We start from the raw sequence: 26,293 nt of genomic DNA, 5'->3' as shown, positions 1-26,293 counted from the left end.
ACCTCCAAGCGGTGGTTGCATCGCTGAGCTGTCTTCACTCTTTCTTCCCCACACTGAGTTTAAGATTAAAAAGGGGGTGCTGCTGGGGTCACAGCTCAGCACGGTCTCTTTGTGTTATTAGTCCCTTGGTAGACACTGCTATCCTATTTCTTGGACTCAACCTCTCATCACAAATGGAATGTCACCATTACCAAAAAGAGGATGATGGAGGCTTTGGCAAGTTCAGTTAATTTGTCTTGAAATTAACGGTTCCCATGCCAAATGTGACTAAGAACTTTGGGGACAGACAAAGCACTCCACCTACACCAAAACTTTTAATTTACCATGAACCTAATTAGCCAGGGACTTCAACCGGGCAATTATTTGTTTGACAACATGCCCATGAAGAGGGGGAAATCCTGAGAAAATGGAACCGTATATATTATCGATCACTTTTTAAAAAGCCATTTGGGGTGGAGATACCATTTTATTTCTGTCTCCTACAGCTTCCAAATCTGCATAGTCCTGAATGATGAACAAAATCACCACCTGAGTCACCTTGCGGAAACGTTTAATTCTGTTTGGTAGGCAGTGCTTCATGAGGCAGGCAGAAAATCGGAAAACTGCATTTTTAGAGAAGAAAAATGTCAACAAGGGTTGGAGGAAAAGTAAGCATTTGCCGGCTAAGTATCAATTAAACAAAAAATGCAATTTTTCCAGAAGACACCTTTTCTTGAACCTCCCAGTTAATAGTGTTTTGCTGAGGTGCCCAGTGGCTGTTTGATGATGGCTATTTATTACCCTGGACCTCACCACACCCAGCGATGCTGCTCTTGCTTATAACAAAGACCGTCTGCCATTTCCAGAAACTTCCTGGAGGAACACCAAAGAACCAGACCTGAAGTGTGCAGTGACTTTCATTTTAGAACAAAAAGGAAAGGCTATATCCTGACAAGGATTTTTTTTTTTTTTTAAATGTGAATTCATGGGTAGGAAAGGACAAGAAAATACATTTTTTTTGAGTTGAGACTTTTCCTGAACATGTTGGACTGTTGTGAAACTAATGGTTTTCCAGTATTTAATCCCAAAAGAAAGATGTGTTTCCTGTGTGTTGATGGGGGTGATGAGTGAGAGTCTGGAAATGTGGATGGGCTCCTGTGTACAGGCTGCGACAAAGCCAAATAGGAAAACTGCAAAAGACGCAGGTTTCTCCATTCATCCTTATAGCCATTCTGGGTACAGAATGCCCTCTCTCTCTCTCTCTCTCTCTCTCTCTCTCTCTCTCTCTCTCTCTCTCTCTCTCTCTCTCTCTCTCTCTCTCTCTCTCTCTCCCTTCCCTGGGCTTCCAGGTTGTGAGCCCCAAGAGAACCACTCACAACCTGCTCTTCAGAACCAGAGCTGGCTACTACTCCTTTTCTCAAGCTCAAATCCTTCAATCTCAAGGCAGTTCATTACCCACTGCACAGTAATGACCTTTGAGATGCCTGGGTATGTTTTAGAAAATTTGCAAAATGTACTTTGGCAGTATTTCCTTCAATCTTTGCAACTAGACTATCTCTGACCAATTCTCATTTGTACCTGAAAGTACTGCGACTCACTCTGGATTGATGTCCCTCTTCTTAAAATCTTGAAAGAACCAGGACAGCGAGGCAAGAAATGAATTTAAAACCAGCCTAAACCAGCCTATCCAGTTAGTACCTACAGAACACAGAACCATCACTTTGTATACAAGTCATTATAAATGATTTATTCATTCAACAAATACTTGTAGGCATTCAGTAAATATTTGCTTGATGAATTGCTCAGTGCATTAGTTATGCTACATGTTAGGCACTGTAGGATATTAGAGTGAGGCACAAGACATAATTTTGCCCCGCCAGGAGCCCACCATTTGATATGGTATGGCTAGTGGACAGGGCAGGTAAGTAGACAGGTATTGTGAGAATAATTACATTTAGAGCACACGCACTAGGTCCTAGATGCTGTACAACTGTCCTCCTGGATGATACCTGTGCATCTTACCACAGCCTTACGAAATCAGTTCCGTGATGATCTCCCATTTTATGTACGAGACAGCCCAGGCCCAGAAAGGTTACGAAACTCACCTTACATTACACCGCTAGCAAGTGGTAAGGTCAGAAATCACACCAGCCGCCTGACTCAGACCTCGCACTTGAAACTACATTGCCCTGGGGCAGCAGCGGGCAAGCAGAGAAGTGGGCGGTGTGGGGAGATAAATGATGTCTCTTTAAGTAGGCTGGGTGATGGAATGCGACAGCAGGACGGAACCCACCAGGGAGCCAGGCTTCCGGGCTCCGGCTGTGAAGTTGGTGTCATTTGCTGAGCTAGGGCCTGCAAGAGGAGGACCGGTGCTGGGGAGAGGACCAGGAGAGGACGGAGGCAGGTACGACGACCCTTTGATGGCGAGGTGCCTGTTCAAGTGGATTTCTGAGCAAGAGTATGAAGGTGCTGTTACACCTGGGGAACAGGTCTCTGCCAGACGTGTGCACTTGGTTGTCGTCAGAATAAGGCTTTGTTCTTTCTAGTCGATTGTTTGAGACGTTAGTGAGGGGCTAGAGACGATTTACCCATGTTTCGGTTTTATTCTTTTTTGTTAAAATGACACTGTATACACTTTAATAACGTTAACATAAGAGTATTTGGAAGCGATAACCATAATACACAGTTAAACCAGAGCTGATAGAAGGAAGCGGGGTGAATTATTAGGGAAAAACCGTTGCACTTAAATTTTACCAACTCTTTTAAGCTTCCTTTTTTAATTCAAGTATAGTTGGTATGCAATGTTATATTGGTTACATTAGTTTCAGGTGTACGATGTAGTGATTTGATATTTTCATACCTTACCATACGATCACCCCGCTAATTCTAGTCATCATCTTGGTTTGATTCTTTATGTTTTACTTTTTCAATAAAATTTAAATCTATGGTCATGCTTTAATATATTCACTTCCTCTTTACCCCTTCCCCCCAAAATTATATCCATGGATAGATAGATGATAGATAGATACTCATAGATGAAGAGATATAGATGGATGGTAGATTAGGTAGGTAGATAGATATAGATTTATCTATGGATATAGATAAATAGATGATAGATAAATATAGATAAGGGATAGGTAGGTAGATAGATGATGATAGATAGACAGACAGATAGATAGATAGAGATAGGGATGTATACACCTATACTAGGTAAAGGAGTGTCTAAAATGAGGGAGACACAGTCTCTGACCCCAGGACACATATTATGTTACACAGAGATATAGAGAGAGGTAGCCAGTTTATGCCATATCCTCTTTTCTCTGATTATTAATCCACCATATTGTGTTGTGTTTTTGTTTGTTTGTTTTTTTTATAAGATTTTATTGGAGAAGGGGAACAGGACTTTATTGGGGAACAGTGTGTATTTCCAGTACTTTTTATTGGGGAACAGTAGTGTGTTTTTCCCAGGACTCATCAGCTCCATCCACGTCAAGTTGTTGTCCTTTCAATCTTAATTGTGGAGGGCACAGCTCAGCTCCAGGTCCAGTTGCCGTTGTTAGTTGCAGGGGGCACAGCCGTCCATCCCTTGTGGGAGTTGAACCAGCAATCTTGTGGTTGAGAGCCTGTGCTCCAACCAACTGAGCCATCTGGCCACCCGGGAGCTCAGCGGCAGCTCATTGATTTCATTCTAGTTGCGGAGGGCGCAGCTCACTGGCCCATGTGGGAATCGAACCGGCAGCCCCGTTGCCCAGAGCTTGCGCTCTAACCAACTGAGCCACCCGTCCGCCCCCACCATATGGTGTTTTGCTCAGGGCTCAGAGAGTGTGTTCCATGGCAGGTCTAGCAATTCAGTTGAAGTGGCCTGACATCCAGAGTGACCTGACAGGCTGTGAGCATGGGTGCGTAGACAGAAATGTGAGTTCAGACAACTCAGAACATCTGCTGTGAACAGGAGAAGAGTGGGGTGAGGGTGGGTGGGGACCTGGAGTGCAGGGTGTTGGTAGACTTCTGGGCTCAGTGTGCTATGGTCATGCTTCCTTTGCCCCATGTCAAGCTTCCTTTCTGTGGATCCGAAGTTGTCTCCAAAAGCTAGGACCTGATTAGCTGGCGTTTCATTTTTTTGCTGCCTAATGAATTACCTCTGTAGTTCTAGCTGTGATGTCATTAGCATTCCATTGCCTTGGGCACTAACTCAGGAGAAAGATTCGTAAAGCAATCCCAGAATCCTACAGGAATTGTACCAATTTTCTTCATAACAATGAATTCACCTTCAGGACCTGTCAGTTCCCACTGGCAGAGCAGACCCTGCGTGAGGACGGCTCAGTCACTTTTGTCATCCGCATATGCTCCCGAGTGAGTCTCGGTGGGTCAGTATGTACATGCCCAAGGCCCTGGGCACGTCCACAGTGAGATTCTGAACATCGAGGAGGCCAATATTCTCCTACCACGATATTCTACTGGGGAAATTCATCCACCCTGTGCTGTAGGATACAGATTTAGCCTCAAGCAAATGGCATTTATTTATAGCAAACTGTATTTGCAAAATGCTTTGCAGTTTTGGGTTTGTTAACTACATTCCAGGTTGGCTGTTCCTCTACTTGTAAGAAAGTTAAGTGTCAACGGCTGGACTCTACAACCACCCCTGAGAGCAACGGGGTGAATTCTGCAAATACGGGTGAGAGGAGGCCACAGCCGGGTATTCTTGATCAGAAGGCATCTATGTCAAATGTAATCTTTTAAGACCTTAATTGTGGCTTACTTCTTATGTCCAGAGACTGTGTACTTGTTGAAATGGAATATTAATTTTATGAAAAGACTATATAGTGTCTCAAATTACTAGAGCATTTCTCCCCAGGATCTAGAGGGTGGAAAGGAGAGTCATTGGAGTGGACAGTGGAAGTGGGGAGACATTGAACCATAACGAAACAAGGCACGTCTCCTCCCTGGGACTCTCCACACACATTCCTCTCTGTGCCCACGCCAGCACTGAGGGGGAGTTAAAAGCAAGTGTCAAAGATCAGACCCTCCTGAAGCTTTTAGGATTTGAACTACTCTCTCACTTGCCACAGACATGATGGTTAAAGGTGTTCTCTTGGGTAAAGGGAGATTTATCTGGGCTTTCACCGCCGGACTCCATCATTTTAAGGAGTATTTCCCAATTGTTATCTTTAACTGCGCATGGAAAATGCATTTCCTCCTTGAAAAATCTCTCTCGCACACATCTCTATTCTTTGCCAGAGCCTTTCGGGAGTTCCCTGCTCATTCCTTCTGTGTAAATCCAGCTCTTCTCTAGACAGCTCCATCCTGTATAATGAGGGGACCGGAAGGGTGGTTAGTCTTGGCGTCCAGCAGGGCCCACTTTATCTGGACCGGGATATTTTCAGGAGAAGGCAAGTATGATTCTGAATTAAAAAGAGTTTGGTGGCCTCCCACCACCTTCTTTTGCATCGTTTCCACGCCTCTCTTCTCCCTAACCTTGCACTTGTCCAGGGCTGAAGGACACTGGGGAAGAGAGGTCGCTGCGTCTTGATTTTAATTGTGATAGCCAGGAGACAGCAAGGGGAGCAGCCCCTCAAATGTTTGCAGCAATTGCAAGCCTTAACGATGGAGCGCTGCAGGGCGGGAGGCCGGCACTCAGCTCGACTGTTTGGGGTTGCAGTGCCCTCTAGTGGCCTCACTTGTCTGTCAGGTCTGTCCGTTCTGAGCAATGAACCCACAGGGGTTATTATATATGTGGACGTGTATACAGCGGGTGGAGGGAGTTCCTTGGTATTTGGGGATTAAAGGTGAGAGAAAGGGAATTTTGTGGCATATTATTATCCCCTTGAAGTAAACTGTACTTCATGTGAAGGATAAGGGGGTAGGGGATATTTCCCCTTATCGGTTTTATTTTCCCTTCAATTATCTTGTGTCTCTCACTTTATATTTTTTTCCTTAGGATAAGTTTCACATGGAATTGTCTTACTCGTTAATTTTTTATTAATTGAGAAAAATTGTGCCAGCACGATTTTTTTTTAAGTAACTATGTGTTACTTTTCCCTAAGTTTATTTTCGGTGATGCTCAAGTGATCACAGAATTCATCACACATTTTCTTTCTCTCACAGACGGCGTTTTAGACTCGATCGCGCCATCTAGCGGTCATTTCGTGGAAACTCTTTTCCCCAGCCTCTGAATTCAGTCTCAAGGAGGAGGGTTGTGGGTTTATAATGAAATGCATCTGGTAGTCAGGGGCCTGAGGGCCAGCCAAGGGACCCTCAAGCTCTCTGGTAAGGCCCGCAAGGCAAAATTCTAAAGCTCTTATCTTGAGAAGAAGCACTTTATCTTTACTGATTTTTTTTTTTAATTTGATTCACTTTCCCAATGAATGAAGGCCTGTTTTTCTAGAAATAACATTAAGAGACCCCACCCCCACTTATTTCTACCCAGTCCGTATGGCCTGTTAAAGAAGACTGGAGACCTGACAGGGTCTGGGTGAGCAGCGTCCCTCTACATCATGGCCACTTTACAAATACGCCCAGCCAGGAGTTGCATACGTCTGAATGTCTAATCGAGATTTACATGGGGCTTGGCGTGACTGGAGCTCGCTGGTGTGTGGGCTCCAGGGCTTCCTATTTAATATCAGCCTTGGTTTTGGTGTGTGCAGGGATGTAGGTCTCTGATAACCTAGAAAAGGCTTGAGCTCCACTCTGGATCCGTTAATAAACAAAATGAAAATGTGAACTAAATTCTTTCCCTATTTATAGTCACTAAGTCCTTTGCCTTAGCGCACAGGAGGAGGCCCATGGCCCTGGAGCTGCAGGGTGAAAATGCCTCATCCACATAATGGCGATGCCCGTCTGGGAAACAGCCGTGCTGCAATGCCTCACGTTACACAGCAAACAAGAGCAAAACTAGCAGAGCGCTTCCTGGACCCCGTAAGAGAGAACTCTGCTATGAAGTCAATGAGTCAGATCTCACAGTCACCTTCTGGAACCACTTGGCAAATCTTTCCAACCAGTTCCCCCAAAGATCCGGCCCATCAGGCATCACATTCTTGACATGTCCGAGAGAACCAGAATGGATCCTCTGTATCTGCCCATTGTTTCCAAAAGCCCACTGGCTCCCTGAGATTGTTTCATGTCTGGGACTACAAAGGATCAGGGAGCTTTTAAGGACCACCCGGCCTTTTGTCAGCTGACTCTACTTCCACCTTCCTTTAGAAATAATACGTTAAATGGAAAACTATGAAGGCTTGAAAGACAACTACTGAGCAATGCTTTCTTTCATAAGGAACACACTTTTATTTTCTAGGAGGCATTCCCAGTGTTTGTCTCCAAAACTAAACCAGGAGCTCCCACAACTCCCTGTTACTCATCAACCAAGGGTGATATGGACCCATCTCTCCGGCTTGGGAGTGCAGATCTTTTTGAAAAAGTCAGAATTCCCTCCCCATCTTCAATACGTTGATTAACAATGAAGCAGAGACATCCTGATCTTCCCCTATGACGTGAAGGCTTTGGAATCAGAACTGGATTCAAATCTCAGATCTCACAGTATACTATCTGTGTGACCTGGAGGCTCTTGGCCTCACTTTTCCCATCTTTAAAATGGGTGCGATGATAGAACTCCATGCAGAGAGCTGGCATAAGCGTTGAACAGATACCACTTTCCTAGTACGCACAGGCTCGGCAAATCTTACCGAAACTATTAATATTATGATCGTGATTCAGCATGTGCTAGCCACTATATTATGTGCTTTAAAATCATCCTGCAGTTTATTCATTACCCATCACTAGAGGTAGGTGCTATTGATACCTCCGTTTGTGGACGCAGGGGCTGAGCCATAGAGTGCTCACTGCTGTTACTGTTCATTCTTATCAGTGATGCCCAGAGTCCCGCATAGGTACTGCAGCAGCGTCCCAACATGGCCAGTGGAGCTGAGGAGTCTCAGAAGGGACACTGACCGCTCTCACGTTTGGAAGGGCCATTTCCAACTCTGTGGGTTCCTAGGAGATGGGGTGCCCCAGATTGAGGGGCCCAACAGAATCGCATACGTACCCGCTCGGTGACACTTTCTGACCTCAAGGATTTATCTCCAGCACTCAGGGGCCACGAGGTCATGGACGGCCTTGCTCTTTAGCTTCCCTCACTGCTCCTTTTTATTTTGTGTGTGGCAGGTAACTCCCCATCTGACGAGTCAGAGGAGCGGGAAAGAGACCCCAAGGTGCTGACGTTCCCAGAATACATCGCCAGCCTGTCAGAGTCTGGCACCAAGCGCATGGCGGCTGGAGTCCGAATGGAGTGCCAGAGCAAGGGACGCTGCCCCTCATCCTGCCCCTTGTGTCACGTGACATCCAGCCCTGACACCCCTGCTGAGCCAGTTCTGCTGGAGGTGACCAGAGCAGCCCCCATCTATGAGCTGGTGACCAACAACCAGACCCAGAGGGTAAGAGGCCTGGGACTTGGGGCTCGGGGCAGCTCAGCAACAACAGAGGGCTTTGCAAATGGCCTGAGGAGGTGACAGGGTGCAGTGGAGCTCCATGCGACAATACGGGTAGTGAGACTTTTTGTTTAGCTCGTCCAGGCACCTCATTTGCTTAGATTTGCATGGTTGCATGTTAAATCAAGTCAATGCATTCAGAACTCCCATGGTGATGACTCAGGAGTCACAGCTCATCGTTTGTGTAGGTCTTCCAGCAACAAGGGCTGGAGGAAGAAGGTCGGTAGGGAGTCACAGCATTTGCAGTCGCCAAAGTCATTGTTCAGAAAGCCTCGGGGGCACGTCGTGGGAGGAGGCTCAGCTCTGCCTCCCCTTGTTGGCGTGGAGGGCGGAACAGCTCCTATAACTGATCCCAAGTCCGGACCAGCTGCAGCTAGACTAGGAGGAACCTGTCAGGCATCGGTCCCAAAGCGAAGGATGCAGCCACCTTAGCCTGGAGGGGGTAGGCTTGGCCCGTCACTCTGCCTCCAAGAACAAAATACCGTGTCCATGCAGCTCTGTCTTTCTTGCATTATCCTGCCAGTCATGACACCTCCCACCCACCCCTCCTGTCCTTCTGCCGCTCCCTTTCCAAAGGTGCTAGAAGAACATGAAGGGACCAAAAAGGATAAACTGGAGAAATGTGGCTGAGGTAGTGATTTAGCTCATTTCCTCCCTCTGATCTCCTGAAGGACACACAGAACAGAGTGGTTCAAAATACACACAGTGCCAACAACAATGATAAAAATAAAAACACGCAAGCTCAGGGTGTGGGACTTCTGAAACGATAGGCAAAGGTGACCGACAAGGTATGCTAGAGTCACAGCGGTGAGCTGCTTGCCTGCCTGAGAAGTGTGCCCATCCAGGTGGGGTGATAATTGCTTTCTCCTTCCTCTTTTAAGGGACACCTGGTGTGTCACATTTTCATAGGCGGTGCCTAATCCAACAGGAGGGATTTTGCGTGTGTGTATGTGTGTGTGTGTGTGTGATTCTCTCCTTATCCGCCTCTGCCACAGATATTTCATTGAGTGTTTGGAAATACGATTTTTCACAGGAGGAAAAAGATAAATTGTTCCTTGGGCCTACAAACTCTTCAAACTAACAGCAGTGACTACGGAGAGAGGAATGGAAGAGACCACTGGAGGGGGGCTGGCAAGGATGATGAGAAGGAGGGGCTTGTGTCACCATGGAGACCCAGAGCTGCAGTGGCTGGAACCCAGTGCCCAGCCCTGCCCTGACCTACCCTTCTGTCTTCTGTGAGCACCCGAGGCTGCTGCCGCTCTCACCCCAAGAGCTGCTGTGCACTTGCCTCGAAACGGCAGAGTCAGGGAGCTCCCTCCCAGAACCGTCCTTTGGCAAGGGCATGCGAAGCTGCAGAACAGAGAAGAGCTTGATGGGGGAGGGGGACAAGGAGTCCCCACTTCCTGCAGGGGCCTTGTGAGGAATGCAGAGGACATTTGTTTTTGGCAGCCGCCTTTCAGATCCCCTACTTGCCAGACTCAGCCCTTCCTTGACTCCCTGCACTGGTCTTAAGAGAGGCGTTGGAGATGCCTTCCATCTGGCTATATTTTGAACCCTTTAATTTCTAAACACGCAGACGAGGTGTCCTGAGAAGGAGTCGTCACCGTTATGTTTCTCCTCATTCTTCCTCCTCAGACATGTCCTGTCTTCGCCATTCTCTCTGCTCCTCTGCTTTTCCTTCTAATTTTGCCCTTTCTCCTAAAGAATGGAGATGAGTGAAGGAGCAAAGATAAAGTAGAGGGGTCGTGGCATTCATAACTCTGTGTGCATTCTTGTCTCTACCTCTCTGCTATAGCTTGGGGCCAGTTTTATAACCTCTTGTGGCCTCACTGTTCTCCTTCTATTGGACTAGATCATCTCTGATGCCATATTTCAGTCTCGTCTGTGATTCCAATCTAGAAACAAGGTGGGTTTCACATAACTAACCAGGTAGCTCTCACCCAACAAACCTGAACTCGTCGTCTTCCATCCTAAACCACATCCCTGTGCACCCAGCTCTGTGAATGGCGTGGTTTTCTACCAAGTCGCCCAAATTGAGGACCAGGGATGCTTCGCAGACTTTTTGTTGTTGTTATTGTTATTCTCTAACATCTAGTCCATCACCAAAGAGCCACGAACATCTAGAATTTGTCCTCTTTTTCCTTTTTTTTTTTTTTAAAAAAAAAATACACCTTTTGATTTGAATTTGCTTCCATCAGGCAAAAGCATAAAGTGAGCACCAACTGCCCTGTGCTTCATGCTGGGAGCTGGTGGACACAGTGTTCATTAAGAGAACTTGCTGGAAGAAGCCTGAGGTGTCCCGTCAGTCATGCTGGGCTCGCGTTCTGATGCTGCCCCACTCCCTGGCCCGTGACCCCGACCAAGTAACTAACCTCTTTGACGCTAAGTGTCCTCCACTGTAAATCACAACCGCTGTTTATCATGGAGCTCAAACTAAAGTGTTAGCAGCGAAAAAGGCCCTGTGAATTCTGAAAGTCTGCACAGAGCATAGTGATAAGCAAGAATTGGTCCCCACTCCATGGAGGCTCCCAGTCTGAGGGGGGAGGGGGGGTGTGAACACGCATGTCAACTATTGCGATCTAAAATGGCCCATGTGAAGTTCTGAAAGAGTGAAATGTAGGATACTGGCTTTGGGCTCGGACAGTTTGATTTTTGTACGGTTGTCTTTCTCTCTCTCCCTCCCTTCCGCCCTCCCTCCCTCCCTTCTTCTTTTCCTCCCTCCCTCCGTCCCTCTCCCTCTTCTTGTCTCGCTCTCTCCCTCTCTCCTTGAATTTTTTTGGCCTAAGTTTTTCCGGGATAGCTGTTTCATTTGTCTAATTTACCAACTGAGTGCAGGTGTGACGGTGGGACAAAGAGAAGGGAATCGTAGGACAGTCGATGCTACAGGTGTTGAGTTGACCCAGAGAGGAAGCTCTGACCTCGGCCAGCCTGGCCAGCCAGGCCGTGTGCCCTGTGGCTGGCCTCGCCCTTGCCCCCCCCCCCCGGGCTAGGGTTGAGGCAGCAGTGCCCCACTGAGGGGTCCCTGCAGGATGTACTTCGTCATCAGGGAGTTGCGCCATCACAAGTTCTGTTCCCTCACTGCTCTAATTTTATCCTTTTGTCCTTTTATTTATCGTGAATTCCTACTGTGACACCACTGCATGTAAAGAGCTGTCCTAGGCTCTGTGGTATTTAGCGGCTTCCATATGAGACCCAGGCTTGTCATCCAAAGATGATAATAACTGCTGGCATTTACTGATGACTCAGGTGTACTATTGATATGTGACAGAAGTGTGCCTAGCATAGGTACTGTGCTGTGCCCTTTGGCATACCTTACTTTATTTAGTCGTCACCACAACTATGAGGAAAGTGCTGTTGTCATCCCATTTACCACTGAGGAAGCTGAGTTTGTGTAATTTGCTCAAGGTCATATGGCAGTGATTGGCAGAGCTAGAGTCGCCTGGGTAAACAGTGAGCTACAGGGCCTGCGGAAGGAATGCAGAGGAAACACTGGGCCAGGCTGAAGAGGGCAGGAAAGGAAGCACCGTGAGGCGGCTGAGACAGGGCTAAGTGCCTCTGGGCAGAGGGCAGAGTGGTAAAGGTAGGCCCCGACTGTATGGTCCAGAGGTCATGCTTGCTAGAGCCCCACGTGTGGAATGATGGGAGGAACAGGAGGGAAGTGAGAAGTGGAGTAAGAAACTTCCAATGTCTCTGTTACGCTAATATGCGGCAGGCCCTAGAGGTCCTAGGAGGCCCAGGCTTCCCAGACACAATCTCCTGGGGTAGGAATCTCAGACCACAAAATGGTGACGTGGCCCTACAGCCTACTGGCTGGAAGGGACTTAGGGCCAAGCAGAGCCCCCGGACACTCACTCTTTTCTCTACCTTCTCTTGCAGCTCTTGCAGGAGGCCACCATGAGCTCTCTGTGGTGCTCAGGGACTGGCGATGTCATCGAGGACTGGTGTCGCTGCGACTCCACTGCTTTCGGAGCCGACGGCCTGCCCACCTGTGCGCCTCTCCCACAGCCCGTGTACGAGTCCCTCTCCACCTGTCTCTTGCACGCATGCCTCCACGTGATTCTGCAGACACACATGATAGAGGGTCTCCTCTTCACAAAGCTATAGGCTGGGTACCGGGGAACAGAAAGAAAAAGAAGATGTGGTACCTGCCTTCAGGGAGCTTACAGTCTTCTAGAGCAGGCAGGGGCACACATTGTAAGAGTAGAAGGGATAGTTTGATAAGTTATAGGAGACATTGAAAGAAAGTGGGGAAAGTGAATGACCAAGTCTGAATTTGGGGAATGGTGAAGGCTTCGTGATGGAGGTGCCTCTTGAATTTCTCCTTGAAGGTAGAGAAAGTAGGATAGCATGGCTAGAAGATGAGGGGTAAAAGAGCTGTTTGCAATGGAGGATGTCAGAACCGTCATGAGACCCTAACAAGCCAGCAAGCCACTCTCTGGATGGCAGGCACTGTGTGGGGGAAGTCAGGTACTCTTATCCCCACCCTTGTAATAGACAAGGAGATGGATTCAGATGGACTGAATAATTTTCCAAGGTCGTAGAGCCGGAAGCAGAGCCACGGCTAAGAGGCCATGGCATTAGCCATTATAGTAATTACAGGATACAACTGCAAGATGACTTTGGGTAGAACTGACAGGGCTTTGTGGCTGACTGTGGGCGTGTGGAGGAAGGAGAAGTTGAGAACGGACTTAAGACTTATGACCTGAGTGGCTGGGAAGATGAATAAGCCACAATTAAGAAAAGAAGCATCAAAAAAATAAGCAAGCCTGAGGCAGCTCCGTTTGGACCTGCCTTGGAGTTACAGTAGGGCAGTCCTATCGTGATGGTCAGTGGTCAAAGGGAAAGATGGTCGGGAGCTCTGTGGACAAGTAAACACTAGCGATAAGATTTAAATCAAACCCGGAGAAAGGAGAAATGGAATCCCAGCTCCGAGAAAGGATGCTCCAGAATTAATATCAACTGGGGAGAGCAGAGGACCAGGGATGGACATTAGAGGGTATCTGCATTTGCGGGGTGGACAGAGGAGTGCCACAAAGATGGCTGAGAATGAACATGTCCATTGTCCCTCCCCTCAGGGGAACGCTGAACAGAACTGGCTGAACTCTTGTAAACCCTGATGGGCTAGGGCCCAAGGCAGGAACCCCTTTGAGCCTATAATGTGGCAACTGCCATTGGAGTGAAGCACAGAGATTTCATGTCTAATAAAGAGTGCTGGTAGGACAAGCTAGAGGAACATGACCCCATGGCTCGGTAAGGCAAAGAAAGCCCGAAATGAGGATCGAGACCCCTGGTACCTGGAGGACTGAGGAGGCAGGAGCAGGATGACAAGAGGAATAACAAGGGAGGCTGGTCTCGGTGAACACCACCCTCTGGCCTGTTGCATGGACATGCAGGTGGGCATTTAAAGGGCCAGGGCTGAGCAGGAAGACAACTGAGAAAGAGAAGAACACAGCAGAATGTCATTACAAGCTACCGTCTTCTCTTATCTACAGGTCTTCTCTATGCGGGTAGTTTTAGATACACCAGCCATTGGCTTCTTGCTCTTTATAGCCAAGACTTGGACGTCTTGAGTCAAAAGACAAGCAAGCTCACTATGAGTAAAAGCCATTTCTTGTGGTAGAAAGTGAGCCACTATGCGAAGAGGGTGCTTCTAGACTGAGTCACCAACTAAGAAAGCTTCCTTTGACACGTAACACTGAAGCCACCAAACAGTTATCAGGTGGATCCAAGATCTAGTCCTTAATGTTCTGGGGCTGATTTCATTTCTAAACCTGCATTCACTAAAGGTCATAGATAAAGATCAGATGGGACTACATTTTCATAAACAGGGACATCTGTCAGGGACTTCACTTGTTACTGTAATCACTTCCTTCAGCCGCAGCCCTTGGGTTCTTGAATTTTTACTGGTAGTTGGAGATAGAAATGCACTTTCGTTTCACGTAAGTCCGTGTAAATCATACACACGTCTGTTTCTCTGTAGAGCCCTGCCTTCATCCGTATTTTCACAGAATCTGAGTTCTCAGAAAGGCTTCGTTACTTGCTTCAGCTTCCTAATACTTTTTCTGCAAAATAGCACTCTGCATATGACTCTAATTAACGAATTTGTCAATATCCGCACCGTGTTGGGTCTATTCCATCTTTCATGTCATATGCAAACTATGCACGTCTTCATAGTAAGGCACGAAAGAGCATGTGTTTTGCATTATTTCCCCACTAGTTGAATTCCTTGCTATTGCTCCCATAGCCTCCCATGATTTCTTGTTGAAGTTCTTATCACACATTATTATAATCACATGGATAATTGTATGTTTGTCTATTGACCACGCCATAAAAGAAAGAGCTGGAGCTGGCAGTACAATGCAGCATCTTCAGCACTCACCAAGCACATTCTTATAAGTAATGGGTGCTTAATAAATATTTGTGGAATTGAAATCGAACATTGCTTTGGTGTCATACATCCACGGTACCTTGCCCAGTGATCCCTGGGACCAGTAACAGGCATCTGTGAGCTGAGGGAGGCTAGGGAGCCAGGATTACGGGTGGTCATGCGATAGGGGAAGCAAGGGTGGGGGGTGAACGTCAGGGATGCATGTGAGGGAAGGAGGCTGGAGTGAGCGGGAACTGGGAAAAATCCCAGAAGCCAGTGGTCTAGGAAGAAACGGAATTGGAAGCAAGTGAGAAACCTGAGACACACGCATACAGTCAGAACAAGGCAGCAAATTGAAACCACTTGGACCATTAGGAGATCCCTACCAGTGGATGTCAGTAATGGTTATTGAGTGTCTGCAATGTTTGAAGAGGTATGAGATGGCAAGGCAAAACGAGTGGTCAAAATGGACAATTTACACGGAAGGAGGAAACTGTGAATTGGGAAAAGCAAGGCAAGACTGGAATCAGGAAATCAGGCTATTCATAGAAACCCAAGAGCAAAAGCAGAACCTGAAATCGGAAGCTGGGTTTGTAGACACAGGACATCACCCTGAGGATAATTTGACACGTGGCCAACTTTCTCTAGCCCAGTAAACCCGCTATGGGCAGTACCTTAAAACTGAGCCTGTTCTAAGGTCCAACCAACTGAAGGCTTGGGGCAGAAGATACATTAGTACCCATAGCAAGAGGGGAAGCCAGGGTTCTACCAGCTGGGGAGATCCCATTACCCCGCCAGGAGGGGTAATGCTATGGAAACGGAGCTGACCATGACTTTGTTCATGCAGGGCTCTCCTAGACATCACCTTCAACCAGCCTAGTTATGAACATCATAGACACATTCTCTTATTTTTCAAGATCAAATCCAGAAACTATATTTTCAAGCCCTATAAAGGAGTACCGCAAAAGCCCTATCTACTGACCCTGTGAGGTCCAGACATTCATTCATCTTTGACTCACCTATTTAACTACAAACATATGTTGAGCTCCTCATCTGTAACAGGCACTTAGATGAATAAAATAAAGATTACAAGGCTCTTCAGAAACCTTTACTCGCTAGGGAAAGAGGCCCTCAAATAGATCATTGTAATGGTTGGTTAAGAAAAAGGTGAGAAAGAAGAGTTCTCTGTGTAACAAAGGAGAAGGGGGCCAGTGGTGGTATCAGAAGCCTATCGCAGTCTTCAGCTGGGTCCCCATTTCATGCTTCTTCCTGTCTGCACTCAGGCTGAGACTGTCCACGGTTCACGAGCCCAGCAGCACTCTTGTGGTCCTGGAGTGGGGACACTCAGAACCTCCCATCGGAGTGCAGATTGTAGACTACCTGATCCGTCAAGAAAAGGTCACTGACAGGATGGACCACTCCAAAGTGGAGACAGGTGAGCATCTCCCACTTCCTGAGCTCATCCTGAGCCAGGTGGTAAAAAGCAAAGAAAACTGCTCGGCCTCCTGGCTTTGCTCCAGGTCCCCAGTCTCCTGGGCCACGCGGAGAAGCAGAAGTCATCTTGTCCATGTAAGAGTTTTTGCATGGTGGGCATCTAAAAGAGTCTTGTTTTGATTTTGTTTTTCTTTTTGTTTCTAAAAGAGGTGTCCATTTCACTGCCTCGAGGCACACTCAGAAGTAATAACAATACAGTACACTAGTTCTCTTAGCCCACAATTAGGAAACAATTCTGTGCTAACCACTGCCATGATTACAGAAAAAAAGATCGCTTTGAGAATATGCCCCTTCAGGCAAAAGCATGTGCAAACAGATTCGCTTACCCCATGCCTTGTCCTAAAGCAAACTCTGCTTTTGCTAGGTCCAGTGAGAAAAAGAAAGTCTTAAAGGAGAGGAAATAGCCCATGGAAAATGTTCTGTGCCTTGGTATTCCATTGTCTACACATAGGAAAGATCAACATAAATCCTCCGTAAAACTTACGCATGAGTGTGGTCACCAGTTGGATGGTGGCATCCACAGTCTAATTCGGGGTAAATAATCCCTGGTGAAGCTCCCCCTGAGGCTTGGAGATATATGTGCTGCCTTCAGGCATGGAGAGCTGTCTACTGCTTCTTCCAAGGCCCTTTCCTTGGAAGGTTCCGGAAAGGCCTGGCAATGACCATTGGCCAAAATAGCTGTTCTCTGCCAGTGCCAAGGGCATTTCATATAAAAGCTTGCACGTGTCCGTCTTGCCTTAGTTTCTGAACTATGGACAAATGGCTCTAAATGGATTAGTTAACTATGAAACAGTCACAAAAGACCATTTCTTCTAAGAGTCCTTTCTTTGCTTGGAATTTAAGAAGACTGGGGACCAAGCGGCTGCAGTGTTTAGTTCTCACTCAGTGGATCCCATCTCCTCATGTCTTGGCCATCACAGTTCCTCATGCCTTTTCCATTCCTTCCCCTCTGGGCAGAAACGGTGCTGAGCTTTGTGGATGACATCCTCTCTGGAGCCAAGTCTCCCTGCGCCATGCCCTCCCAGGTGCCAGACAAGCAGCTTACCACCATCTCTCTAATCATACGATGCCTGGAACCCGACACCATCTACATGTGAGTGACACATACTGCCTAGTTATTCCTTACCCAGAACACCCTGGGGCGTTTTAGCTGGTTCCTTTTTGTTACTTGCGTTTCTTTAGAGACTTGCAAAAATATTATGAGTCTCTCAAATCTCGTCCCAATCAGCATTATACAGAACCTTCTAGGGACTGGAGAGAGAGGAGCAAGAGAGATAGCATAGACCCATCCTTCAAAGCGTTTGTAACATAGAGGGGAAATAAACAAGTAACTTTATCATCAGGCAGAATTAAATAAATGCTAGTAGATAGAAGAGCAAGGGACATGTTGTAGAAGAAAAAAGAAAGGAGCAATGAATTCTAACTCTCGAGGACATCTCCTGAACTGGGTTGTGTAGAACTTCAGTAGGTAGAGTCATGTTGGAAAAGGCACACCAGGCTAAGGAAACAGCAAGGGCAAAGGTGAAGAGTCATGAGAGGTGAGTAGCAAAGGAGTCCATCACGCAGAAGCAGATGGTGAGTAAATGGGACTAGAAGAAAGTGAGAGTTGGAAAATAGAGTGAATGCTGTAAGTCAGGAGACTGTTCAATTTTTCGGAGGAAAGTTACAGAAAACCAAGAACTCGGCTTTAGAAAGTTAGCTCCAGTAGCATTCAAATATATAGTTGATAGAGGTTAGAGATGTCAGCATTTTTCTTCAAAGAAAATAGAGTGAGCTCCTATGTCACGGCACTTGGAATAGCCCTGTTCTCTCTGCTAGCTTTTTCCCATCCCTTCCTGTGCTCTACGAATCATTGTAATATATTTGTGAAGCAGACATACACAAAGAGGAGAGATAATGATGGACTCAAAGTCACGATAGGAAAATCTGGGGGCTAAGACAGAATCCATAGTCATGTAGTTTGGGGATCTTTTGACCCCATCGGTATGAAAAACATTTCACGGTTTACAGATGAGGTCACGAGACTAGAGTCAAGGTCTCCAGAATAAATCATTTCTGTTTCGACAGTTCAAAGATGAAAAGCACTAGAAACGTGAGTGACACTGATTGCAAGATGAACTTTGATACTCGGGCTGAATATCTCCAATATAGGAAAAAGAAGTGTAAGTCAGGGGGCATGCAGATGAAAGTAAAATACATGAAGACGAGCGGCGCTCTAAAGGAGTTGGAAAATATGGAGTGACACAAAGCATAATACCAGGACAAAGGAAAGTCAGCCTCTTTATGATTCTCATTAGCTCACCTGCTATTCGGCAGCTGTGGCCAACACCTTCGTGAGGAAGCGGAGGCAAAATGAACAAAGGTTTCAGAGTGTGGGCCACTTCACCTGCTGTAAAATGCCTCAAGCTCAGTGAAACTGGAATGATCGTGTATAATAAGGGCTCCGTGAGTCCTGTCCTGACACGAAACCACAGCTGTGAAGGAGGAATTTCAAAGTTCCTGTGAGCACGATGCTGGCTCAGGAGTGTTAGGAGTCGCAAGCCCTTACCGACCCTGGGACCCCCCCTCGTGTTGGCCTGATCTGGCTACGTTTCCTCAGATCAAAGACCTGAGGCTGATACCTTCTCCCACTCTGACATTCTTGGGAACTTGCTCTCTGAGGTCTTGTAAAACACGAACTTTCTGTCAACGTTGATTATTGAAAAAGTTAGCGATAACACATGGGACTGAGGGGGAAAATACAGCCAAGGTCCGCTAGGTGGCGCTGCAGATCGCAGGAAGAGGGCCTGTGGGTGGGCCTGGGAGAGACATCCCTCTAGGAGGACCAAGTGAGAGGAGCCCTGGGTTAATTGTTGAGAACACATGGGCCCCAAGGCTGGTTTGTTTCTAACCACTCCGCGATTGGAAGCGGGGCACTTAAAGTTACTGCAACTAAGTTTTCTTATCTATAAAACGGAGGAAGACAACCTTCTTATGGAGTGCTTGCTACACATGTGGGGGGACAGAGCCCCAGAGAGCAGTTTCCAGGCGCTCGGCCTCACGTGGAGGGGTGCTGGCTCAGGTAGTAGATGGCCATCGACTGTGATCAAATGGCCATCAGCTGTGGCTAGTTGGCCGTCAGCTGTAACCAGTGAGCCATTGGCCATGAATATAACTGCCGTGGCTAGGCTAGCAGGAAAAGGGGGAGCTAGCAAGAAGATGGTGGCTGAGTCTGCAAGCGGCACAGTGAGGGTTGAGAATTGTGTGGCTCCTGTTTCCTGTTTCTCCAACCCAGCCACCAGTGAGAGTATAGTGGTATGACTCCCCTACCTATGGCTCCGTGGGTGTTCCTTTTTGGCCTCACCATGTCCTGTGTTCTTATGTGGGGAGCGGGAGCAGAGACCCCGCAGGCCGCCCCGCACAACAACATGGGTGCCTCTGGGAGCCCTCCCTGACCCTGTGAGATTAAGCTTATTGTTCCCATTTTATAGTTAAGCAAACTGAGGTTCAGCAACACTGAGTAACTTCCCCAGAATCATAGAGCTGGTTGTCTGGGGTGTGACAGGTGGTGAAGAATTGAATCAAGGTTTGCATTTCCTTCACGCATTGTGTCTCACACCCCAGCCACTCCAGGGTCCTGGAAGGATCTAATAGCATGATCTTAATACCTCACATTAAAGCACAGAGCTGGCTCTTTACCTGGGGTCCACAGAGGTAGAACTGCATTTCAGCACAGCTGGCTGACCTTGTCATCCTATGCATTTTATTAATGCATTTAAAAACCGTTATCCTGAGAAGGGTCCACGGTACAAAAGCAGTTAAGAAGCCCTGACTGAAAAGTATCCTAAAGCATCTGGTCCAACATCCTCACTTTAGAGACGAGGAAACGGAGGCCAGAGTGGGGAAGTGACTCTCCGGCCTTCTTGCTCACTGCCCCTTCATCGTGGCATGTGCTCACAGGGGAGCCCCTGCCTTTGGGGGCATGCGACAGAAGACAGGTCATTCAGAAGGGAGCGGATGCGGAGTGGTCAGTGGAAACCGCCACACCTGGAGGGGAGAGGGTGAAAACGGCAAGGGCGGTCAGCCCTCGAAGGAGGCCCGACTCCTTACACATCAGGTTTCAGGCCTTTAAGACCCATCAGGGCCAGGCTGTGCTGTCTCTCTCTCTCTCTCTCACACACACACACACACACACACACACACACACACACACACAATATCAGTGTCCCCACTAGCTCTCCAATGACAGGCGGAACAATCTGAGCCACGCAGTGGTGGAAAGGACCAGAAGCTTTGGGCGAGGCAGTGAATATCCCTACACATAGGCCCTCCAGGTGGGGAGAGGGCTCCCTCTGCCGTCCAGTAGCTCCAGCTACCCCTCTTACCGTCCTACGAGTGTTCACTGGTGGACAGGACAATGCTAACAATAGACAGAGCAGGCCTTCCTGAATGACGGCATGCGGCCCTTCCCCATGAAAACGTGCCAAGTGCCCCCCGGGCTTTCATGCTAAAGATCAGCTGGCAACTTCTTCCCTGTCACTTGAGGACCCAGGGCACCGAGATCGCTGAGAAATGGCTCTTAGGTCAATCGTTCCCTCTACTTAGAAAGTTGTGGGACACTCATATTTGTCCATAAGCCCTCAATAAGTTGTTTAGTTTTTTTTTAATAGGTTGTGGGAAGCATTTCCTAATAACTTGCTTTGCTATTAAAAATAGTAAGGCCTAACACCCTCGGTTTTACACTAATTACCCCACCAGCGTAATGTGGGAATTAATTTAAGCACCGGCATTTTCACTTCTGTAGTGTTTAGCTGGACCTTAGAGTTTAGATAGAACACAAATCAAGGCTGACTGAAGGAGTGGGAGAAGGTGGGGTGTGGTGAGAAGTAACACCGCCCCAGGCATGGAGAGAGGGGGTCCATGTGACAGCCAATTTGGTACCTCAGGCTTAGACTTTTCCCATCACAGTCCAGGGAAATTAAGGATCCAGGGTTAAATAATGGTGGGTTACAAAAGGTGGCTGGATTCTAGCCATAGACCGTGTAGGGCAGGTAGCAAGACTCCAGCCCTGACCTGGAGCTCCAAGGCCACGCTCGAGACCCTGGAAGGTGGACAGGAAAAGTCAAAGCCCAGCCATCCGACAGAGGCTGGGGCACCAGGCAGGCTGGATCTCAGCTACCAGAACCAGGGCTGGGACTCAGGAGTGTGGCTCAGCCACAGTGGTGGGGGTGGGAAGGAAGGGCCCAACGCGAGAACTGGAGCCCAGGACCAGGCTCTTGCTATCAGCTGGGAGAGAAAGAGCTTCCTAACTCCTGACTCTGATAAGAACTGACCACCGGAAGTGGAGCCAAGGCAGAGTCTGCAACCAAGATGAAGAGGCCCACCTCTGGGTGGGGAGATGGACTTCTATACATCAGGGTCCCTATTGGCAGGGTCTGCAGAGAGAGAAGGGGGCTCACCCGGACCCTAGAGGTCAGTGCCAGCTACGTTGGTGGGACAGTGTCAGTCCTGGGATTCTCCCTTCCTCTCTGCCAGCATTTCTGCTCAATGGATGGGACATAGGGGGAGAGAAAGGGTACTTTTCCTGTGTGTGGGAATCCCAGGCCATGAGACGCAGGTCTGCAGTCTGCCCCGCTTCCTCTGCGCCCATCCCTGAGAACCATGGCTCAAGATGTTCTGGAGCAGGAGGGCAGAGGATGGAGTTGAGACCCAGTCATGGGAAAGGACTCGGAAACAGCAGGTGCCAGACAGGGCTGATGGGATGCACCAGCTTCGGGTTTGGTGGCCTCAGTCACAATTCTAGACACACCACCAAGAGGCCAATCAGGTGATCTGGGACCACAGGATGGAAATTTTCCGTGGCCACCATTGCTAGAGGTTCAGGTAGCCCACTCAGACCCAGGCAGAGAGGGACGTTGAGAGAGAAGGGTGGCAGTCCCTGGGTTTGGGATCTAGGGTCAGGGTGGGGTTTAGTACGAGGCCCGGCTGTAGATCTAAACTAAGGTGCAGGACACAAGGCCAAGGTCAGCGGGATGGACTGAGCTACCTGTGCGGATGAGACGGAGCTGAGCACCTAGTCCCCTGGTCCCGATCTGACTAACAGCAAGGGGGTGGGCAGTCCTGCCGGAGTCCACAGGTGTGATCTGCACCTTCGAAGGAAGACCAAGGTTCCCAAGGGGATGGAGCCTGCCTGTGTGAGGTGCCCATGGTGCCAGCATGAGGACTTAAGGGGAGCAGAGGGCGGGGACTCACACGGGCTCTTACACTGACCGTTCTCTGGGTGTCTCTGTGGGGAGGGAGTGATAGATGCAAGGTTGTCTCTACTCTGCTAACAGAATCGCTAGGCGATTTCCATCACTGTTCTGCCTTGCCGACTCCGCTGTCTCTACCTGGGCCACTCTACCCCCCACGCCTCTCTTCCTCCCTATAGTTCTGCCCAGAGGAAAGAAAGTTCAGAATTGCCAATAACTGCAGCCTCCCATGGCGACCCAGCAAAAGAGAAAGGGGCAAGGAAGGTGGCATTAAGGATCTGCTTTAGACTCACCGGGTTAGTGTTAGAGGCCCCACGTACAGACACCAGGGCTCATGGTCATATTCAAAGCCCTCTCTGAGTGTCGAACCTGGAGTTGCTCTTTTGCCTCTCCATCCAGCTCCATCACCCAAGAGGGAAATTGTATGTTCAGCCTTCACCCTCCTCCTAGGGGTGGGCCGGGGGCTAGGGGGGCTGTTAGAATCACTTTCATTGTCACATCACTCGGTGGCACGTTTCCACTCTGGACTCCTGGTCCACGGTGGGTAGCATCTCGGTGGGTCAGAAAGAGCTGCATGTAGGGACTAGAACCCCAGCCTCCAGCACCTGAAGACCCCTCACCTCTGGCTGTTTCACTCGCTTCTAACTTGAAAGAGGACAATGGTCCTCAGTCCTCTGTGTGAAAGTGTCAACCAAGCACAAGACAGGACAGAACGGGATTAACATGGTTTATGCGACGTCACTGGGCTCCAGGTCCTTCCTGCACCAGGTCCTCCGCTGCATTATCTCATTTCCTCTTCACAGTGACCTCCAAGCACTTTCCTTACCATCCCCACTCACAGATGATGGAAAAGAAAGCTCAGAGGAGTTAACTCCACATGGCAGGAGCGGAGGCTTCAGACCCAACTCCTGACCGTCTGTTTCCATAGATACAAACGCCTGCCCTCAGCTCTGTGGTTGTCAGAATGTAACTGGCATCAGAATCACCTGGGAGGCTTGTTATACCGTGTTTCCCTGAAAATAAGACCGGGTCTTATACCGTATTTCCCCGAAAATAAGATCGGGTCTCATATTAAGTTTTGCTCCAAAAGATGCATTAGGGTGTATTTTCAGGGGATGTATTATTTTTTTCATGTACAACAATCTACATTTACTCAAATACAGTCATGTCATCTTCTGGAATATCGTCATAACATACTAAATGCGTCCGTCTGGCTGACGATCTTAACTGGGGCTTATTTTCAGGGTAAGTCTTATTTTCAGGGAAACACGGTAGCATAGATTTCTGGTCCCCGTCTCTAGGGTCTGACTCTAGGGTGGGACATGAGAATTCTCATGGCTGTCAAGTTCCCAGGTGGTGCTGATGCTGCCAGTCTGGGGACCCCACTTTGAGAACCAGTGCTCTATGCCATGATACTTACCACCAACTCATAACCCAAAGCAGGAAATTAGAACCCTAAATCTACCGAGAAGCAGTGAGAGGCTCTAGCCTACATACCTTGTGACCTGGGTGGTGACAGTTAGGGCTCTGCAGGGTCGTGAGAGCAGCCAGCAGCCCCTCCGGCCATCCAGGCAAAGCTGGGCTGTCAGCAGGGCCTCCTGCTGTCTCTGATAACAATACCCTCCCCTCCCTGCCAGGTTCACCCTGTGGGGAGTGGACAACACAGGACGACGCTCCAGACCAAGTGACGTGATCGTGAAGACCCCTTGCCCCGTGGTGGATGATGTCAAAGCCCAAGGTAAGGGGCACTGAGGCCGCAGGTCTGCAGGGGGTGCCCCAGGGGCCTCCCCTTGCCGTGACGAAAGAGGGAGCAAGAGGAGCGAAAGGAAGTTCAATGGCAAAGGGGGCCTTGAACTGAGAATTCAAGGCCCAGCCGAGGAGCGTCACCTTTCTAGGAATACCCTTCCACCTCTGCCTCTGGTGGAATTCCTCACCATTTCCCATTATAATAATAATTTTAAAAAAATTAAAAAAAAAAGTTCAAGTTAGATACCAAAACCTTCTCCCTTTCAGGACGATTAGTGTCCGCTGGGATGTTACAGTAAAATGGAGACCTTTAGGCATAAGGCAGAGGTGCTTCTCTCTGGAGCAAGTGCTGCCTGGCTCATGGGGTATGGACAGAGTGAAAGCAGAGTCTGGGGTTGAAACCCCCAGATGCGCGACTGTGTGGGGAGGACCTGTATTTACGTGGCACCCGTATTTCGTCACCTCTTGATTTCTTACTCCACTCCAGAGAGGAGCAGCTGATGAGGAAGTGCCCCAGCTATTTCGGTTTGGGGGTATTTGCTAATATCCTTCCTGCAGCAGTGGACACCTTGGACTTGCTTGCTGAATAGGTAGGCGGCAGGCTGGTGGGACTTCAGGGAGTGATTAGAAGTTGGAAGGGTGCAGCATGACACTGCCTGTAGGATGGAAGCAACTCTGATACAAAGAGTGGCCGACATAGTCTCGTCTGCCCAGCAGACGTCACGGGACTCTTTCTCTATAGGGCTCCTTTGGGTTAGTTCCAGCCCCACAATATACCAAGAGGGTCTTCTGACCACTTGCGCTCCCTGACAAAAGGGTTTCTGAGATCCCAGCTGGGAGCATGGAGGGAATTGAACACTCGAAGCATAAAACACCATTCCCGGAGCCTGATCTCCTTCAGCCAGGAAGGAGTCCTTCCTTACAGGGCAGATGTGATTAATGAGTGAGGCTAATTGAGGGTAGCCTCGCAAATTAATACAGTGCTAGCAGTTCCACCAAAAAACCATCTGCTTTGCCTCCTTCCGATCCAGATGGTGATCATAAATATAACTCACTTGGGTCTGAGTTTAAACCTAATAAAAAATGAGAATTACCTTTTGAGTGACCCAGAACATGACTTCCGCTCCTAATTATCTAGCAGGCAAGCCAGACTCGACTCCTTACATGAACATTTTTCATAAACTAGGTACTTTCTATGAAGAATTCTACCACATCATGACACTAAAGCTACGGTTCAAGTAAGTTTCTACCAATAGTTTACCGAAACCACCTTCCCCCCCAGTAGGAACCAGCTAGTATCGGCAGTGAAATCATCCTAGTCTTCAGGTTAGGGCGAGGTCTTCCAAGAATGCTTCATGAAGCCTCACTAAAAGAAAGCTAGTTCTCTTCCATTACTCCCTCAACATCCATCCTCCTTTCCTGATGCCAAACAGAAACACTCATCCATTCCTTCATTTGCTCTTAACACAGCCATTTATTGACCCTTGGTATTAGATGCTAATGGAATAAAAATAATTACGTCCAGAATCCATGTTCAAGAATTGTATCATCAGAGTTCATGAATTGATCAAATCATACAACATATATTAAGCCCTTACTGAATGCCTGCTCTAGGCGTTAGGGGCCAAAACCTACTGCGCCACGGAGCTTCTATTGTAGCAGAGAAAAACAAGCAACAACAAAAAAATAGTCAAATAAGTAATATTTCAGATGGCGATACATGTTCTGGAGACATAGAAGCAGGGAAAAGGTATAGGAGGTACAGAGGGTAGAAATTTAAGGAGAGTGGTCTGGGAGGAAGGTAAAGGAGGAAGATCATTGCAGACAGAGGGGCGGGTGTACAGAGATCCTTGACATGTTTGAAGGAGAGAAAGGACGTGTCTATGGTGGAGAGAGCTGGTGAGAGGGAGAGGAGTCGGAGAGGAGTCGGAGAGGCTATGGGGCAGGTCCCATAGGGCCTGGTCCGCAGAGTAGGGGATAGGACTCTGCCTGGGGTG

General features: G+C 48.2%; 1 protein-coding gene across 2 annotated transcripts in view; it reads left to right on the top strand.

The window, feature by feature from the left end:
• The window catches only part of ASTN1 (astrotactin 1), a 291,505-nt gene that overhangs the window by 251,178 nt on the left and 14,034 nt on the right, over positions 1–26,293 (top strand). For both annotated transcript variants that reach the window (XM_033093100.1, XM_033093101.1), the window contains exons 17-21: positions 8,137–8,405; positions 12,336–12,469; positions 16,110–16,261; positions 17,278–17,413; positions 24,188–24,288. In XM_033093100.1, the coding sequence (XP_032948991.1) occupies positions 8,137–8,405; positions 12,336–12,469; positions 16,110–16,261; positions 17,278–17,413; positions 24,188–24,288 (792 nt within the window). The remainder of the gene's footprint in view (positions 1–8,136; positions 8,406–12,335; positions 12,470–16,109; positions 16,262–17,277; positions 17,414–24,187; positions 24,289–26,293) is intronic.

The sequence above is a fragment of the Rhinolophus ferrumequinum genome, chromosome 22 (genome assembly GCF_004115265.2).
Source record: "Rhinolophus ferrumequinum isolate MPI-CBG mRhiFer1 chromosome 22, mRhiFer1_v1.p, whole genome shotgun sequence".
NCBI lineage: Eukaryota > Metazoa > Chordata > Mammalia > Chiroptera > Rhinolophidae > Rhinolophus > Rhinolophus ferrumequinum.
The sequence above is the reverse complement of the archived record's forward strand: the minus strand, read 5'-3'. Positions and strand labels throughout refer to the sequence as shown.